Source organism: Haplochromis burtoni, unplaced genomic scaffold, assembly GCF_018398535.1.
Source record: "Haplochromis burtoni strain Fernald_Lab_line unplaced genomic scaffold, NCSU_Asbu1 Contig_22, whole genome shotgun sequence".
Classification (NCBI taxonomy): Eukaryota; Metazoa; Chordata; class Actinopteri; order Cichliformes; family Cichlidae; genus Haplochromis; species Haplochromis burtoni.
Genome location: NW_024582383.1, coordinates 720,875 through 740,309, shown reverse-complemented (window position 1 = coordinate 740,309; position 19,435 = coordinate 720,875). Strand labels below are relative to the sequence as shown.

Here is a 19,435-nt window from a genome sequence, read left to right as displayed (position 1 = left end):
CTCATGCACTCTTAAACGCCTTGGCAGTCTCTCCCTCCATCTATCCCACTTTCTCTCAGCACTGACAGAGGCCTCTCTGAGATGTTTACTATGTCCGCAGACACCCCTCCCCCCGTCACCCCTCCTACTCACCAACCAGAATAACGGTCACTGTGACTTTTTTGTCTGTTTATTATCTTCGTCTCTCTTCATCTGCCTGCAGATGTTAGAGGAGGGATAGTGGTGAGTTTGTATGGAGCGAGTGTAAAATGACCCAGCTGGCTGAACCAGAGGGCATACAGAGCCGAGAGCGGCCGCTGAGGAGGCTCAGCTCTGTGCTCCGGTGACAGCGAGCTGGAGCGCGTAGCCGTTTGTCAGATATGAGATGTACTGTTTCTGAGTGAGAGCCTTTCAGAGAGCAGCACAAGTACTTAAAAGTGAACTGTGCTCGATGCCTGACTCCCGGCTGCTGAAGAGCTCTTCAGTGTGCAGAGAGCCTCCAGAGTGTGGTTAGCAGAGCAAAACAGTTGAACCCTGTGCTGGTATGTGAAGCAGGCTGTGAGAGGGGAGGATAAAGAGCAAGGCTGCCATTGTGGTGGTGCTAGGCAGGTTTCCCCTTCTCCACCCAGCCCACCCTCTTCCCTGCCTGCCTGCCTCCCTCCCAACAGCACCCCCACCCCCCAGCCCATGTCCATATTAGGACAAAACTCAGCCAACCTCCCCTTGAGCTGAGCTCAACCCCCTCCAAAATGCCCCGCTGTCACATTTGCTCCAGCAAAGGGCGCCTGAGGGAGACACAGCTCCCCTAACCCAGTTTGAAGGCCTGTTTTCCTCGCCAGTCAAAACAGCCGAGGGATTTTAAAAATGGATGCAGAGAGCCAAGCTGGTGTGTTCGAATGTGCTTTTATTTTGGAGGAGCTACAGTTAATGGGCTTAACTTGAGCAGTTTTTGACCATATGCCACTTGGTGACCCCCCCCCAAAAGGGCTCATTACTTAAGTTCATACTGTACATCAGTGTGTGTAACATTTAATCATTGTTGTGTACTGATCCTACTGTCAGACAGCACACAGCCTAAAAGCATACAGTAGGCACTGGGACTGTTATGGTTTTTTCTTTGCTGCTCTAAAGAGGTAGCGACAAACTGAGCTTCAGACTGAACTATGAACTATTTTCAGTGTTGAGCCCCCAGTTTCTTTTGTTTGTGTGCTGTGCTGACACTCGGTGCCAGCTTTGTAGTGAATGCTGCTCGAGAAGGACGGGGCGCAGAGCAAAAGATGTCGTTACTCTAAAGCCACTTTGGATTACGCTGGTAGTGACAGACACCAGTTAAACAACTGGTTTATGCTTGTCAGACATTTTCCTAGAGATTCCTAAACACAAGTTATTTCGGGGCATTGGTGTTGATTTTGGTTTCCTGTGGTTTATACAGAGAGGAAACGGTTTACTTCGCAGAGCTGGCTTTGGCACAGAAACCTTTTAAACTTAAAATATTTGTTTCCAGCCAATCGCACACGAACACACAGGTTGGGCACACGCAGGCCAAGAAAAATGGGCGCGTCCGTGTCGTAACTGGCACGATGCTGTTTCTTTCCAGGTTTCCAAAAGACAGTTCAGGTGTCACAGCTCTCGATCCACAGCGGGCAGGTTTCCTGGGAACTCGTTATAATAACAGTCAGTTAATTAAACTGGTGCTAAAACTTATTTTTTGTGAAGAATCAATATAGTCATTAATCGCTACAGATAATTGGCCAATCATTGGTTGAAAGCGTTTGTCTGGATGGTTATTGTAAACTTGAAACTGCTCTGTTGTTTTGTAAATAGTTAACTGGTCTTTAATGTGCTTACAAGTGGGCAAGCATACCCGAGGACTCGCTGTCTATTTTTGGTTTTACTTTTGTGTGCTTTCACAAGCTATTCGCTTAAGTTTAGTTGTATATGTACAACCAATCACAGCAGATGGCCCCGCCCCTCCATGAGCCTGGTTCTGCTCTTCCTGTTATAAGGGAGTTTTTTCCTTCCCACTGTCGCCAAAGTGCTGCTCATAGGGGGTCCACTGATTGTTGGGTTTTTCTCTGTATGTGTTATTGTAGGGTCGGCCTTACAGTATGAAGGTCCTTGAGGCGACTGTTGTTGTGATTTGGCGCCGTGTAAATAAAACTGTTCTAGGACCAGTACCAAGACTTTAACGTGTCATGCAGCCCTGTCATGTGTTTCAATGTAGCTTCTAATTAGACTTTGTTAGGCTATAAATTTGTAATGATGTGGTTATTTATAATAATTAATACCTCATGCTACTGAAAATAATGGAAAGGGATTATTGTGTTTATTTTATTATTATGTGTTCGTTCTTGATCTGTAACGGCACTTTGGGCAGATTTTCCTAAAACGTGTCTCGTGCTGCATCGTTCGCTCAAATCGAGACAATATTCAGAGGAAAGTTTCTTTTCAACAGATTTTTCTTGCGTTGTCTTACAAGAGCTCTGTGGCTGATTCCTTGCCAGAGCGGCTTGCAGATAATCTCCCAGACGTAGCCAGAGTGTACGAGCGTTTGGCTGCTGCTCATTTTCCTTCATCTGGGAATTATTTGAACAGCACCACAAGCTTTTTAGAAATATTTTTATTTATCCATTTATTCTTTTTACTTAACGTGAAGATCATCTTATCAGCCTGTGCTGATGTTCCAGGTTCTATGTTTTACCCGCGTCACCATTTAATGTGCAGGAAAATATTTCCCCTGTTTAACGCCGTCGGCTCAGATGCTCACGAGCCTGTGACGAATCAAACGGGAACCACATTCCACAGAGTGCAGAGCAGGTTCAGCGAGCCGTTTCCAGCATCAGTACAGCACTTCCTCCCCCCCCACATATTACTTGTACGTATAATAACCATCAGTATATAATGTTAGCACTCACCGCTGCATGCTAACCATGCTGGTTGTGTTGGTAGATGTTGTGCTGATCTGATTATTCAGTTATGAAGTGATTTGAAGAAACAGAACATGATGCGATTTCATGAGATTTTTGTTTTTACCAGCATGTTGACGAGGACCTGCTCTGTTTACCAGAAGACCAAAGCTGATTTATTGTGCTGCTACACGCATGAAATTGTGCATGAGAACAAAGGAACTGCAGACAGTTCCCACACGCTTCAGCACCTGCTCCGTCACTTGAGGTTTTTCTGTCATACCGAGCAGACTGACATGTTTCCTGTGTAACAGTTAGCACTCGATGAATGAAAGGCCTCGTTTGCATTAGTGTGAATGCAAACGGTCTCCTGTGGGGCTTTTTATAAACATGTATAATTACATATTTCTAAATACATTTTTTAATTGTACTGTTTTGAAGGTGAGTTGGTATCAAAGGCCAGTGAGTTTCTAACAAACATGGAGTTAATGTGGAAAAGAACAAAATCAGGTCCGCGGTGGCAGAGCTCACCGTTCTGATTCGTGACCCTTTCATAGGCTGTTGCCATGCAGAAAGGACGCAAGACGCTCCAGACAGACACACGTACTCATTTACTCATGGGAGGGCTGTAGTCTTCCAGCCCGTTGAACTTTGTTTGAACCCTGAGAGAACGTCCATCCTCTCCACATCATGAACTTAGCCTGCTGTGTCATCTATCGCACGTGTACGTGCATTTCATTTATCACCTGGTTGGAAAACGTGTTTCCGACGTGGTCTCACGTGGGACTTGTGCTTACTCACAGATTTGCACACCGACTCTTGTTGCGTGACCTGGAGTGATGCTGGAAATGTGCTTTTCCAGTGGTGGATATGATGCTCAGTCATGTAAATAATTGATTTACTGGTTCACTCCTGTGAATATCAACAGCTGTCACGCCATTTTGGATTTCATGTCTGTTTGTGCTCACAAAACATCACCAGGTGGGGTAATGAAGGTCCGGCCCCACCCACACAGCGAGCCCTAGTACCTCCGTTCTTATCTTTAACCCAGCTTTTTTTTTTGCTGTGGTGGTCGTCTCAATATCATTCTGCTTCCCAAGAGAGGATCTGATCCTCTGGTCAGACGCACTCAGACTCCAGCTGTCAGTAATGGTCCTTCTGCTCTGAGCTGGAGATCTGCTCTAACCAGAACCTACGGCAGGTGGAGGCCTGCTTCAGGGGCTGCTGTCAGTCGAGCTGAAGTTCGTCTGCAGGATGAGAGACTCACGAGAGAAGCATCACCAAGTACTCAGAAAACAGGAGTAATAATAAAAAATGTGTGAACCTGCTTCACCGTGCAGTCTTCATTTACTGTTTGCAGTTGTTAACTGAGAAAATACACGTGATGCTGGTTATATTGTTCATCCAGCTGTCTGCACTCAGTCATGACAGTACTACGTGTAAATGTGCTGATTGTTGAAAATGTCAACGTCGCAGCGAGGAGACAAAAGGTTTTGATCCAAAGTGGGTCATCGCCTCTGCTGCCTCGGGGCAAGAACATGATTCGGGCACAAAGGAGACGGGACATCCTGATCGTTTCCATAGTTTCCATCTCTACACTTCAGAGGTAAAAAAAGAAAAGCAAATGTTCTATTTGTACTCGTATCTGACATTTTCTGTGTTACTCAGAAAAGAGTTACTTGGAGAGTCAGTTGTGGTGTCAGTGCAGCTTCCTGTGATTGGGTTTGTGAGTCTTTTAACATGTCCGTATACTTATGACTAAACAACAGGTCCTGGTGCCTGCTGTAAATCACAGCTGTGCAGGAAGCGAAACATCATTTCCATTTGAATAATAGCATAAGATGTCTTTAACAGATGACTTTTATCTTACAAAGGTAGACGCTAAAATTTGAATAAATAAAGTCCAAGATATGACGTGTTTACGCAGGCTTCAGCTTTTTACACTTGTTTGGAAACTGCTGTTAGACAAATTTGCATTAGATTATGTGTTTGCAGATTTATTGGGTGGTCAGCGGTTATCTACTGCTGGCCACACTGTGAAAACACAGCAGATAAGAACTTATCTGCTGTTATGGTCAGTTTAACCCAGTGAACTGTGGGATATGCGGTCTTTTGTTTTCCTGTGTAAACGTTGACGGAGCCTCTCAGTATTCCTTTCTATGCTGTATACGTGAAAACAGCAAAGACGTCTATAGCTCTGCTTTTTCCCAGCATGCACTTGTTTTATGAGGTTTACACAGACAGACGGATCTGTGCTCTTTAAGAGGAATCTTTGTTTGCTCCACTTCAGCGACGCTGAGGCGCCGTCATGATAATGATAATCTGTTTCTTCACATGTTTTTGTTTACATCCACCCTTCCCTCTCCAGTGATCCCTCCTCTCGTCACGTGTCTGCAGACTGCCGCTCTCCCGTTTTAAGCAGCCTTCTTGGCAGAGATTCGCATCGTTAGTGACAGCTGCTGTCATCACACACCTTCGCTTTTTCTGACCGGTAGCCTTTATAGAACAAAGTGTGTCCACATGTCTGTCTGTCCCCTCCAGGCTGTCCGTCTTTCTTATTTTAACGCACTTCTCTGCTGTCACCATGGAAACGGATGGTTGTGAGACGAGCCCATGCAGGCACACGTGTGGTTGTCCACACAAAGAGACTGTTAACATGTTTATGTTTGTTTTTTCCAGTCCATGCAGGGAGGGTGCCAGCACTTGTCTGTACATGAAGCTCACATAAGAGCAGGAGGGTGAATTTGCTCGTTTCTATTCCCCGATTGCTCTTCAGACACGTCAGATTTCTTCAATTCTTTCGACAGTGTCATGTAAGCTGAGGGGAAAAACATCTGCACTCGAGAGATGAAGCACGTCATTCAATAATTGCTTGTTGTTGTTCTTTTGTTTGTTTGCTTATTAATATTTGACAGAGACGAGTGCTACCACCCACCCCTTCGTGGATGTAAAACAACGGCACTTTTTTGCTAATCTTTGCGCTGTGCGATGTCAGAAGGGGGGGGGCTCTCTTGTAGCAGGGGTGTCCAACCCCAGGCCTCGAGGGTCCCGGTGCCCTGCAGGTTTTAGATGTGTCAGCTGATTTAAACGGCTAAATGACCTCCTCAACATGTCTTGAAGTTCTCCAGAGACCTGGGAATGACCTCATCATGTGATTCAGGTGTGCTGACCCAGGGTGAGATCTAAAACAGGGGTGCCCAATCCCGGTCCTCGAGAGCTACCGTCCTGCAGCTTTTAGATGCATCCTTGTTCCCACACACCTGAATCAAATGAATGGCTTGTTATCAGGCCTTTGCCAAACTTGACGGCATGCTGATTCAGCCGTGTTGGAGTAGGGATGCATCTAAAAGCTGCAGGATAGTAGCTCTCGAGGACCGGGATTGGGCACCCCTGATCTAAAACCTGCAGGTCACCGGCCTCTGACGCCTGGAGTTCCCCGCCCCTGTCTTATAGGGTCATCTCAGGTGCACAGACCCCACCCACTTGCTGTCTTGTTTGTGGGGACGAAGGAATGGAGGTAAAACCACTTATTTCAGTTATTATACAGTAGGCGTACTGAAGACCCTCACTGAGCCTCTGTATAAGATGATAAACTCTGGGAAGGTGACGTGTTGTGGCACTCGCCTCTTGTTTGTTAGAAATGAGCGTAATCCACGTTCTTATCGAACCTCCCTTAACGATGACGGCTGCCACATGATCAGCATGGGCAGACTTTATGATCAGTAAGTTACAGTCACTGGAGTTTGTGTGGATGACTAATCCGACTGTGTTCATGACTTTGCTGCTACTTTGTTAGAATCATCATTTTGATGTTTGCTGTCCTGTGTTCTGACTTGAAGTGACAGCTGATGATGAGTCCTGGGAATCAACACACCAAACAAGTCCAGCTGGACACCAGCGTGCATGTCACCTTAATGTTAGATCACGTAAAACCATTAGCACTAATGGCACTGTCATTTTCTGCGTCGCTCTCATAACCATGTGGAAGGATGTTCCCTGTATGTGATCCTCAGTTTCTTCAATTTCTTTGTGGTTTTTTGGTTTTAGCTTCTTTTGTTAGAAACACTACGACTGAACTGAAACTAAGTGTTATTGTATGAGGGGCGCGACGTAGGCCCCTCAGCAGGTTTTACAATACAAACAGAACTTTCTGGAAGCATTTTGCTCTCAGGCTTAAACATCCAGAGTCTCAACAAACACAACGATGCCTCATAAAGCAAGCTGCATTACCATTTCCACCAAACTAACAGATAATAACTAAAAACCCTAAAGTGATCGTTTTAGTTACCTACAGTGATCTCGATGCGTTGCCCATCAGTATCGATTTTTTAAATGTGATTCATAGCAAACGAATTAATTGTCTTTACTAGTGCAGCAATAATCAGGCTGCTTGGCTTGGGTCTCACAGCTTTGGTTTCTTTGCGCCAGTCTCTCCTTTTTCTCTTCCTGCTTCCTCCACCAGTTTGTCTCACTTATCTCATTCCTCACTCATACCTTCGTGCTCTTAACAGCAGATCTGTTGGATAAAATCAACATTACTGCGCTCAGATGTTTTGGTTTTCCCCCTTCGGTAACTTACCTTGGGACAGCAGCGGCCCGTGTGTTACTGTGCATGTTATTCCTCTGAGGTCACTGGAAAATTCCATTCTAGCTCTTGATTGATGTTTCCTGAAAAACATGTTTATTTTTGAGAAGTCTGCATGCATCTCCCTGCACACTGTTTGACTGCACCACCTGCCGGGATGATTGACAGATTTATTGACTTACTAATAAACCGGCGCTCAGCTCTGAGTGCTGTGATAAATGTGCTGGTAGTTTAAGATTGTTGGTTTGCACACTGGTATGAATGGCATAAGTGTGAAGTGTTGATGCTGCATATTTTATTAATTCGTTTATTTTCATTCTAGTGCAGTGCGTACTGGCTGACTTTTGCAAACGTGCTTGATTTCATTGTGTAGATAAGTTGGGCACAAATGGGGAAATCCTGCCTGTTTGACTAAAAGCAGAAGCAGAGAAGGAAAAGGGAATGAAACGGACACATGGGCAAAGAGGAAGCAGGACTTCAAAGAAGCTGAAGTGCAGAAAAAGAAGGAAGTTTGATGTATAAAGTGGGTGTGATATTATATCTAAAGACCATTCACGTGTCCAACTGCAGGGAACAGTTGCACTTTCTGCCCTTACAAGGAGAGCATCTCGTGTCTCTGGAGGCATCCATCCACCCACCCACCCACCCACCCACCCAATCATCCGCAGCATCCCTTCTCTCAGCACTGTTGCTGTGCAGGTTCCACAGAGGATGGAGCAGAGTCGGTGCAGTCGAAGGTTTCAGTGACAGTTGGTAACATGTCTACATTATGTGAGTTAATGGGTTAGCGGATCATCAGAAAATCAGATGCTAAGAACAAACGTGGCGTTTGTATCAACAAACCTCTGCAATAGATGAATTGTCTTCGTTACCCTGCAAAAAGTGTTATGTTGAACAAAAAGTGTTTGAGAAGCCCAACATTTGGGTGTCTGTGGAAGTATTTGCATGATGCATGTATTATATGTTCATTACCTCGCTGCCATATAAACATGCATGAGCTTATTAGTGCGTGTGTGCACGTGAAGGCTGTAACTTATGATGCCCGCTGTGTCATTTGCACAGTGACTAATTCTTATGATTGTCCAATAATAATGGCCCTGAGTGCTCTGAGGTTCCAGTTCTCGTCCCAGCGACTTCGCCCTCGCCTGCAGAGTGCTAGCTGGAGCTGGAGGTCATCGCGTGATGAACGCAGTGAAACCACATCAGAAAAACGTCGAACAGTCGTGGGATGATATTAAACTGACTCGAGCTGCACAGCTGCTCCAATGAACTTCAAGAATAAAAAAAGCCTAACCGAGCAGTTATTAAATTAAGGTAAAAATAAGGTTCTAGTTCTTTGCACACAAACACTGGGGTATTATTTACACATGAATATTTGCTCCTGCCTAGATTAGCAGTCCACAAGCAGCCGGTCAGACCAGGATGAGCCACGTGGGGCCGTAAAACAAACATTTCAAGCACAACAGGAAATGTAGTAAGACGTAGTAACCGTCCACAGCGCAGCTTTACTGCTGCATAATTCTCTCCAGTCAGGCCTCGCCATAATTTAAAAGTACTTTGTTGCGGTGTAACTATGAGAGGTACACATTTAGAAACAGCCGTGACAAATATTAGGTTCAAATGTGGAACAATTCGCTCTCAGCTCTCACAGATGAACGCTGAGCTCCAGGTGATCCTGGTCTTTTCTTTTGGTTGGACGCTGTGCTAGTTGACAGCACCATCTGTTTATTTTCTGCTCCCACCTTAAAGAGAATTAGAGCATTGTGCAGCCGCAGCACGGCACAGGATGTTCAGTACCTGCAGCAGACGGGCTAATCAGCTGCTTTTCTTTGGATATGACAGACGCGGTGTTGATTTCAGTGTTGAATAATTCAGAGGTGTGTTTTGTGATGCTGGAGGATTGCATTTGTCTGAAGGCTCGTGTGCATCAGCAGAAAAGAGTTATTTTGTTGGTTGATGTGGAAAGCTGATCCTCTGCCCGTTCAGTCGGCAGGTGTGCGACGTGCACGCAGTGACACACACCTGCACGTGCATTTTTAATGAGGAACTGTGTGTTTCCCTCGCTGGTATTAGTCGTGTCATTTTCTCTAAGTCCTTTTTTCCCTTTCTTGTTGTTACAGAGACACAAAGAAAGCGGATGATATAAACCGCAGCCTGACGTCCTCCACCAGAGAAGGTACATCACTCATGACCACAGCATGCTTCATGTTCATACAGTCGGCACTCCAAGCTGCCGCTAAGACACGTCAGCCAGCAGCAACACTGTGGTTTAGATGATCTTAGGTAGCTGGGATCAGCCCGCGGTTGTTGTGTTAAGCCTCAGAAAGCTCCTCGTTCTCTGGGCTTTACAGCCAAACCTTCGTTTGGTAGTTACAGGATCTGAGGAGGACGTTCAGGTTTTCCAAAGGTATCTGTGCAACTTTGCAAGGAACAAAGTTAAAAGAGAAAAATTGAAAAGGGTCAGTGCCTCCTTTAAACACCTCTGTGTAATTTCATAATTGAGTGTAGCATCTGTCAGTGGGAACTTCCCCTTTTTTTTTATTTTTGTGTTTTTGAGGGTCGAACTTGTTGCCTGAATTTATTTATTCATCTAAAAAGGAAAAAATCACCAGTGAGCTTATGGTAGGTTTAAAGTACGTTTTTGAGACTGCCATGAAATATCTGTCAGTATTTTATTTGAAAGAATAAAGCTCCAACTCGACAAATAATTTGTGTTGCCAGTTTGCTCCGATCAGGATTTTCTTTCTGAGCACGTGTTGGTTAGGACTCCCCAGACGGCAGAGGAGGTCGTTTAACCAGAGAACTCATTTTGGTGCTTTAAGTGCATAGAATTAGCTTTAATTACAAAGCTTAAATAGCCTTGAGATGGCAGCACAGACTGCAGCAGCAATGCTTAAATTGAGATTAAAGCAGCAGAGTTTTGGTCTCTGAGAGCAGCACGTGTAGCACAAAGGTAGCTCATGTGTTAACACAAAAGATCTACTCGCAGAACAACAGGCTTCACCATTTAGACATGCAGATTATGTTCAACAAATTGCATTTTTAATTTCTTCTCTCTTTTAGGGAAACCGCTTTAATCTCGAACTCACTTCATGATTTCTAGTTCCACTCTCAGCGTATTCTTCACTGAGTCGTCTCTTCACACGAGTTTCCACAGATACTCGATAACTGCCACTGAAAGAGGAAGAACACAACAAAACCGCCTTCATTAAAACAAGTGGAACATAAAGGAGTCGCAGTTATATCAAAGTTTGATTCCAGTAGCTCGAAACACCAAATGAATGTAATGTTACCTGAAGCGCAGACTGTAATAAGAAGCGTGCTGATGTGCACGTTAATACCTCATAGACTGTATTTAAAGGATGGCTGGTGGAGTTTTAGATCCTGCATCTTGTCAGGGTGTCGATCGCGCGTCTGAGCGTTTCCACCATCGCCGCCATCTTGGTTGTGCAAAAAAAAAAAAAGGATGTGATGAGTAAAGATGGGTCTGGGTGTGAAACCACGTACTCACCGGCTGGTGGACTACTCGTCAACCACAAGTCCTTAGCTGTTGGGTGTGTGCTCTCGTGCCACCGATGATCATTCATTTTAAAACGTAGTATGATTAATATTTACAAAATAGACTTGTTTATTTATTTAATGTGACCCACAACGTGTGACCGAGCCCATCAATTCTTGGAAAGGTGTTTACAGGTCAACACAGAAAACCATAAACGTCCATCTCAACCTCAGCTCTCGACAGCAGCCTTCAGATGGAGTTCATGTTTAAGCTTCCTCCACACTGGCCTCATTTTCTGACCTGCAGTCTGCGGCTCAGCTTTTTACACCATCTGTGGGCAATGGGAGCTAGCTAGGAGGGAGCTAGGAAGCTAATGCTAGCATCGTCACAGGCCCAAACACAATTTCTGTAAACACGCTGTAAACATTCGACCTGTGAGCCCCCGCCCCCCACCCTCTTCCCACTTGTGTCTCGAGTGAAACAAGACGCTCGCACAGACACTACTGTTGGTGTATTACTGGCATACCTGTAGTACCAGGTGTTACCAAGAAGCTCGAACTAAGAGACACAACCTCTGCCATAACTGTACCTAATGATCTGACAGTAAACATTACCCAGACCTGCTCTTTGTTGTGCAACCTGCCACTCGCTGGTGTAATTCAGTCCATAAACATAAAATGGTGACGCGGTCACATCCCATTTAGATGCGTCATTAAAGGACGCTGATTGGGTTTCGTTCAGATCGTCAGAGAAGATCAGTGACATCATGAGAGCGATATTTGACTGGTTTCACGCCTACAGTGTGTGCTGGTTTTTTATCATCCCATATTTACTTAATTGAACACAAAGTCCAATAATTCTCCTGTTTTTGTACAGTTTAAAAAAACTATACATGTGCCAGATGTTGTATTCAACTTTTAATACAATAGAATAAAACTTTAAATGAGATCACCTTTAAAGCTGTACTGTAGATGAAGTGATTGACTGGCTGTGTGAGTAGGTACACATGCACATGCATGAATCGCTCTCTGTAGGCCGTTAAAAGTGAGCTGGTGTAGTTTAGGAAGGAGAGCGTGTAACAGTGCACGAGAGCGTGTAACAGTGCACGGGAGCGTGTAACAGTGCACGGGAGCGTGTAACAGTGCACGGGAGCGTGTAACAGTGCACGGGAGCGTGTAACAGTGCACGGGAGCGTGTAACAGTGTGGCAGCCAGGTGCTGCAGAATGTCAGGGAGATGCAGCAACAGGTCAAATCCCCAAACATGTGCGGTAGGCTCAGCTTTGAGCTGAAGCGACTCGTAGTGCAAAGACTTCAGAGGTACCGATCACAGTGATGCATGACGACTTTAGACCACGTGGTTGTTTCTTAAATGTTTGATCGTCTTTTATTCCCAGTGCACACAAAATGAAAACAACCACAAATGTACTTGACTGGACCGTTTTATCTCAGAGGGGAAAAGTACTCTTCGCAGTCTTAAAGTCAGCTGTCAGTTTTAATGGTACCTGAGGGGTGGGGAGGTGGAGTCTTGCTGCAGATAAAGCAGCTGCGGACTCGTAGCCACAGGTTAGAGTCTGCCCTGAACAAATAAGGCTTGCACAGCAGCACATGTACCAGCATGACACGTCACAGTAGTTAGTGAATGTAGGCATACGTCAACACTGCCCCCTGCTGGTGCAACCCCGAGTCTGACTGCTCTGCATGAATTTAATAATCTGATGCGTTTTTAAGGTATATAATTTCCTCCCAATCAAAGGCTGTAGGAACAGTATGCAGCCTGTTATTATGCACACAGTTATATCTGAATTTATGACGAGCGCAGGATGTGCAGCGAATACCACGGTTGAAAAATAGCGGACAGCTTGCTGGAGGCTGTGCAGAGAAATGCAGTGTGACTATCATGTGCACGCTGCTGCACAGAGTCTCTATTGTTGCCACTTCACTCTCTGGCTTAAGTCGAGGGAAGTTGGCTGTTAATGTGTGAGAAAAGAAGACTCGTGTTTATCTTTACTGTGTAAAAATGCAAGTGTGCCAAATATACTAACACAGACTTTAAAATCATTTTTGCAGCAGCTAATTCAGTTTTTTAAAATAAACAGGGTTCCACTGTTCCTATCTGCATCTCTGTGCGTTCCTGACGTTATGCTGCTGTAGGTTTAGGCCCACTGTGATTACAGAGTTTGTGACCACCCGTCATAGCTGGGGGAGGGAGACTTTTCCCAGGAAATTGCTGCCCTTTGCCTCCAATAAAAGCTTTATAGAGTGTAACTGTAATTTGGCTGATTTCAGAGACGCCTGAATCCAAAAGAAAGGTCTGCATTTTCAGATCAGCTAGCAAAGCTTGGTGCGTGGTTGGTTTCATTTCTGTCAGAGGGATGATGGACGGAAAGGTCGGCAGCAAGGATTCAATTTAGAAAATAAAAGCACAATAAGTTTTTCCCACCCTGCGCATGGTACAGTAAACATAGCCAAACCTTCAAGCAATGAAGTCGGCGTATACGTGAGCCAAGACTTGAAGCTTAGCTGACTCCACCCACCTTGTATTTGAATCTTTTGTTCGCAAGGGGCAGCCAATCAGGAAGAAGAAGAGAAAGGGCATTAAAAACAAAAAGAACTTGACTAAGAGCAAATATTTGATTTTATTTTGTAAACTTTTGATTGATAGTTTTGTCTGTTTAGAAAGTTTTCACTGCAGGTATTTAATTAAATCCTCAATTAAATGGAAAAGACCTGGTTGGTCTTCAGGGCGCTGCTGTAAGGCAGCATCATTTAATATCCAGCTCCTGGTCTGAAATCAGCCACACTGAACGTGTTTTTGTGAAACTGTATGTACTGGTATCTGTTATGGTGACGACTCTTTTTAACCATCAGGTTTGCTGGAATGGGTAACCTGCTAAAAGTCCTAACAAGGGAAATAGAGAACTATCCACACTTTTTCCTGGACTTTGAAAGTAAGTGTGGCGGGGCAGTGGGACAAAAGCTGGATGGAGAAGGAGGTGTAGCCTGCTCTGCTCTTTCTTCTCTCTCCGTCAGCCTCTGCTCTCAATGACCAAACTGTGAAGGCGTCCTCTTATTCTCTCCTCTTTTTTCCTCGCCCCCCTCTTGGCTCGGTCGCGACCTCCCGCAGCATCGCCCGTCGCTAATCAAACAACTTTCTTTTCTCCCTTTTTTCGGTGGCTCTTTAACATCACACATGCTCTTCCTGCTTTCTTTCTCCTTTCTCTCTCTTGCAGAAACCAAATGGGGAATCTATTAAAAGTGCTCACGTGCACAGAGTTTGAACAGGGGCCAAACTTTTTCCTTGATTTTGAAAGTGAGCGCAGCTTCTGCCTGTCCTCTTGCTCCCACGCTCTCCTTTCCCCTCAACCAGTCGTCCCTTTAGCCTCTCTGTAGCCGCTCCGGCTGGTCAGGGGTCAGACTGTTCAGCCGCTGTGAACCTTCCTCCATTGAATTTCTAATGTTATTAAAATTCATGATTAATTTCAGCCCTGCTTTAGAATAGGAACTCTTTTCTTTGTGTGCCAAGCTGAAGAGGAATGGATCTGACCCTTGACCTTTGCCGTCTGCTTTTACTAACTCGTCCGCATGCACCTCTTTGTGTTTGTGATACATTTCATGCACCCAAATGTGACATAATGTAAACATAATGTTTACACACACACACACACACACACTACGCCTCCACAGTGGCATTTCAGCAGCTCGCACGCTGTAGCCAACCCCAGGCTTTGTTTATTCAGCAGAGAGGAAATGATAGGAGTGGAAGGTTTTTGAAATGCAAAGCAGCGCAGACAGAGTTTTAATGTCAGCGCTGCTCTGTATTTAGACTCTCTGTGGTCATGATAACCAGCTCTCTATTCTGAGTCTTAGACGGGTCTGGCGAGGCTTGGAGAGTTTGCATTACCTCACACGTTTTTACAACTGAGCTGCCAGAGCTGAGATGAAGAAGCAGGGTCATGGTGTCATAAATATGCATGCAGCAGGAGACTAAGAGCCGGTGAGCTCGTACGTACCTTAGACCTGATATTTGTTTCAGTCAGTCACGGCTGTCGCTCGAGCACGTACAAGCTACGGCACGCTTTGGATGACCCTGTGCAGGCACACTGACCTTTGACCCCCACACACACTCTGCCCATCTCTCATCTTTTACAGTCAAATATTCAAAATATCTGCCTTAATGTGAGCTGCCATATTCAGATACGTTTGTGTGTTATTGGCGTAAATGTGGCCTCGTTTGAAGCTCGAGGCTGCCGCGTGCATTCGGTCCGAGGTGCTGGAAGACGATGGAGCCAGCTCAGTGCTTTTCACTGCAGTGATTTGGCTTTTTGCAGTTAAAACCATTAAAGGCAGTTTTTGGTTTGACTGTAAAAGAGCTCAGTTGTATTGTCTGAAGTGATGTCCCTCACTCGAGTCGTGCTGCTGAACGTTTTTGTTTTGTCGGGTTTCCCATTTCAAACGAACGGCGAGTTCCGTTCTAGCAGCGAACGCGTTCAGCGAGCATGCTCGTTTCCTGCACTCGGTGCTAGCTTTCATTAACTAACACGGTTTCACATCACTATGGAAAAAATCCACTGAAGTTTGTCTGTAATTATACGAGAGTGTCATTTGTTGGCTTGTGTTCTGATATATGTTTGTGTTTAGATGCACAGCCGACAGACGGAGAGCGTGAGGTGTGGAACCAGGTGAATTCAGTCCTCCAGGAGTCTGAGAGCATCCTGGGTGGCCTGCAGTCGTACAAAGGGGCTGGCCAGGAGATCAGAGATGTAAGGAGAAGCGCAGAGACACGGCATGGCGAAGAATCCTGAGTGGAAATCTCTGGATTCGTTCCGTAATGCCAAACATGGCAGCTGTCCCGTCACTAACTCCCAAACCGTGTGAGCGAGTTACGATGTCGGACTGATGCAAGTTCGCGACAGCTTCAGCTGTGTTGTGGGAGCATTTCTACTCCTCACTGTTCTTGGCTTATTGTAATCACATTACACTTGAAGCAGACTTTAGTCACAGTAGTGTGCTGTGCATGCAGTATGGATGCACAGTCCCAGTGATCACTGACATCAAAGTTATGGCCTTTTCCTGCTCTCCTTCAGTAACCGAGCTCACAGCCGTCCCACAACGTTTGCAGAAGCTCGTTACTAAACAGCTGACTGTGAATTCAATCTGCACAGAATGAGCTGCAAGTCAAGTCCTTCATGCAAATTCTGACTGTAATCAGTCGCCTGGAGGGGCCAGCTTTGCTGTTGTTCACTTTGACTTCAATAGTCTGTGGTACAGAAGAACTGCATACATGGAAAAATATATAAAGCTGTAATAATAATGGACTTTTGTTAAGTGTAACTGTTTCATCTTTACAGCGACAGCAAGTGGAGAGACGCCTGCCACCACACGGCTCAAACTGCTGCGAATGCTTCTGTTATCATACAGAAAGCCCTGTTTACCATTTTAGATGTGTGTGTGTCGCTCCGTGCTGTTGGGATGCGTGTGACGGTTGATGAGTGTTTCTTTGGTTCCAGGCGATCCAAAACCCCAGCGATCACAGCCTGCAGGAGAAGGCGTGGAACTCCGTCTGCCCGCTGGTCATCAAACTCAAGAGGTTTTACAGCTTCTCCCTCAAACTAGGTGCTGAACAAACGCCTCCTTTCTGTTACTGAACAGGTTACGTTAAAGTCAAATTTCTCATCACATTTAAGATTGTGTGTTTGTGTGTACAGAGAAGGCTCTGCAGAGTTTGTTGGAGTCCCTGACGTGTCCGCCCCTCACGCCCACTCAGCACCTGGAGAGGGAGCAGGCGCTGGCCAAACAGTTCGCTGAGATCCTCCACTTCACTCTGCGCTTTGATGAGCTCAAGGTCTGTGGAAACACTCGAGCTAAACTCAGACGCACACACAGTCAGCCTTATCCCGATACCTCGTGTGTTGTACTGCACGGTTTTATCAAACACTGACGTGTGCGTGTGTGATGGCGAAATGATGACTGTCTCTTTGTTTTGCCGTAGATGAGGAATCCTGCCATCCAGAACGACTTCAGCTACTACAGAAGGACCATCAGCAGAAACCAGATAAACAACATGAACGTGAGTCTGGGGAAAAATCTTTTCCTGTTTTAGTCAGATTTGTGTCTGGAGGACGTACTCGGTCTAAAAGAGGGAGGAGTCAGGACGAGAACAAACTGATCAGATTAGTTTTTTCATCTAAACCTGGCAGCCTGATGTTGGCAGTGTAGGGCGCTTGTTTCTGCTCAGCAGTGGGAATAAACCTGAAGCCTCGTGGTTATTTCTGCACCCACAGCTGGACATAGAGAATGAAGTCAACAACGAGATGGCCAACAGGATGTCTCTGTTCTACGCGGAGGCCACACCCATGCTGAAAACACTCAGCAATGCAACCACAAGCTTTGTGACAGAGGTACGAGTCTAACACAGCCGGCGAGTTCCTCCTGGCTTTGATGATGCATTTCATCAAAGCAATATTTGTTGAGTCTGTCCTCATAAATGTGACACAAATATCAGCTTTTTCTGTATGGTCATTTCCAACTGATTGTTTTCCACAGTGGGTGGATCTGTCACAGTGGGTGGATCTGTCACAGTGGGTGGATCTGTCACAGTGGGTGGATCTGTCACAGTGGGTTGCAGGGCAACCTTCAAACATTATGTTTTAGCTCTTTAGTTTTCTGTGTCTGAGGCCAAACACAGAAACACGTTACTGTTATTGTCATCGTTGTCACTCACATTGTAACCGGAAGTATTTTTAATCCTAAACGTGGCGCATGAGAAACTTTCCATCAGGTCGACGCAGCGACTCGGATGGCGCGGAGGACACAGAGTTCCCACTGAAGTCTGAATCAAGCTTTAGAGTCAGCAGTTAACCAGACAACATGTCTGTGGACAGGTTCAAACGTCTCCACTGTCGAGTGACCGATGCTGCCTCTTAAACTCATTTAGCCAATCTGACCGCGCCATCAGATTACTGTGTAGGTCAGTGTTGTCTCCGCCCTCTCCTAGTTTAGCCCACCATGAACAGGCAGTGATTCGTATCGAGCTTTTTCACTCTCAGCTAACACACACGCACACACAGGTTGGATGGACGTTTCACGGGGCCTTGACTCTCAGGATCTTACCTGAGGAGAAACCACAGCAGTAGCTGCTGTGGAGCCACAGACCTTCAGCTGTAGACGAGCTTCTCTGAATACTGAGCCACAGCTTTGATCTTTCAAATGACAAAAAAACACTACATGTGGCACTTTAGTTACTTTATCTTTAGTTACTTTATCTTTAGTTACTTTATCTTTAGTTACTTTATCTTTCTGTGAATGATTTTCTTTTGTTGTTAAGCTGAAGAGCAGCAGATTGATGGCCACAGGTCAATGCCTAAAGTTCCTCTTTTATTTCAGGACAACGAGGTTCAAAGTTCATTTTTTGCGCTTGTTTTTCAGAAATTTAATTTCAGGTCTAAAATTATTTTACCCATCAGCCTTTGTAATGATAACATGTGACTTTGTTCAGAACAAGACGCTTCCACTGGAGAACACAACAGACTGTCTCAGCACCATGGCCAGCGTCTGTAAAGTCATGCTTGAGACGCCGTGAGTCTCTCACACACACACACACACACACACACACACACACACACACACACACACACACACACACACACACACACATAAATCATTAAACTTTCCTGATCCTCCTCTTGTGTGCGTGCAGAGAGTATTCGAGTCGTTTCAGCAGTGAGGACACGCTCTTGTTTTGCATGAGGGTCATGGTTGGAGTCATCATTCTGTATGACCACGTCCACCCCAACGGCGCCTTCAACAAGTCCTCCAAGATAGATGTAAGACACACACACACACACACATACACACACACACACACACACACACACACACACACACACACACACACACACACACACACACACACACACACAGTATTGTAAGTCCTTGCTGACATCATTGATTTGTCTTCAGATGAAAGGCTGCATAAAGGTCCTGAAGGACCAGCCAGCAGACAACGTAGAAGGTCTCCTGAATGCACTCAAGTAGGTTCACAGCTCGCCTTTGGATGCCGAGTTTTCCTGTGTGGGTTTGATTCTGGTTGTATGTAAGATTCTGACTCATGCTATGGACCAATTTTGGCTGTGAAAGTTATGAGAGGTTGTCCGTGTGCCTGCCGAGGTAAAGCCGAACTGTAACCATGTCTACACAGTTTCCTTAAAAAACCACCTGCTGAAAGCAAATATCCGGTTGGACGTGGCCTGGTCTTTGCAAAAGGGAGCTGGCAGGTGTGTGATGTCACACTGGGTTGGTCGGTACAGGTGACAGTCTGGTGTATTTGAAGCCAGCGAGCAGGTTTAGGTGGCTGCACACGTCTCCAGCTACCTTATCATCTAACCCAGCGTCCCCGACCAGTTTATGTCCGATGATATTTTCACAGACCGGACTTTAAGGTGTCGCGGATAAATACAACAAAATAA

General features: G+C 45.4%; 1 protein-coding gene across 4 annotated transcripts in view; it reads left to right on the top strand.

Moving 5' to 3' along the window:
• Positions 1 to 19,435, top strand: part of fam49a (family with sequence similarity 49 member A) — a 31,952-nt gene that overhangs the window by 10,189 nt on the left and 2,328 nt on the right. For 3 of the 4 annotated variants that reach the window (XM_042218673.1, XM_014332048.2, XM_042218674.1), the window contains exons 2-11: positions 9,591 to 9,877; positions 13,839 to 13,918; positions 15,609 to 15,730; positions 16,478 to 16,583; positions 16,676 to 16,812; positions 16,960 to 17,037; positions 17,252 to 17,368; positions 18,466 to 18,545; positions 18,667 to 18,793; positions 18,930 to 19,000. In XM_042218673.1, the coding sequence (XP_042074607.1) occupies positions 9,744 to 9,877; positions 13,839 to 13,918; positions 15,609 to 15,730; positions 16,478 to 16,583; positions 16,676 to 16,812; positions 16,960 to 17,037; positions 17,252 to 17,368; positions 18,466 to 18,545; positions 18,667 to 18,793; positions 18,930 to 19,000 (1,052 nt within the window). In that variant the 5' untranslated portion in view covers positions 9,591 to 9,743. Of the gene's footprint in view, positions 1 to 9,590; positions 9,878 to 13,838; positions 13,919 to 14,200; positions 14,281 to 15,608; positions 15,731 to 16,477; positions 16,584 to 16,675; positions 16,813 to 16,959; positions 17,038 to 17,251; positions 17,369 to 18,465; positions 18,546 to 18,666; positions 18,794 to 18,929; positions 19,001 to 19,435 lie in introns of all 4 variants that reach the window. The other variant, XM_014332049.2, reaches the window with a different exon arrangement.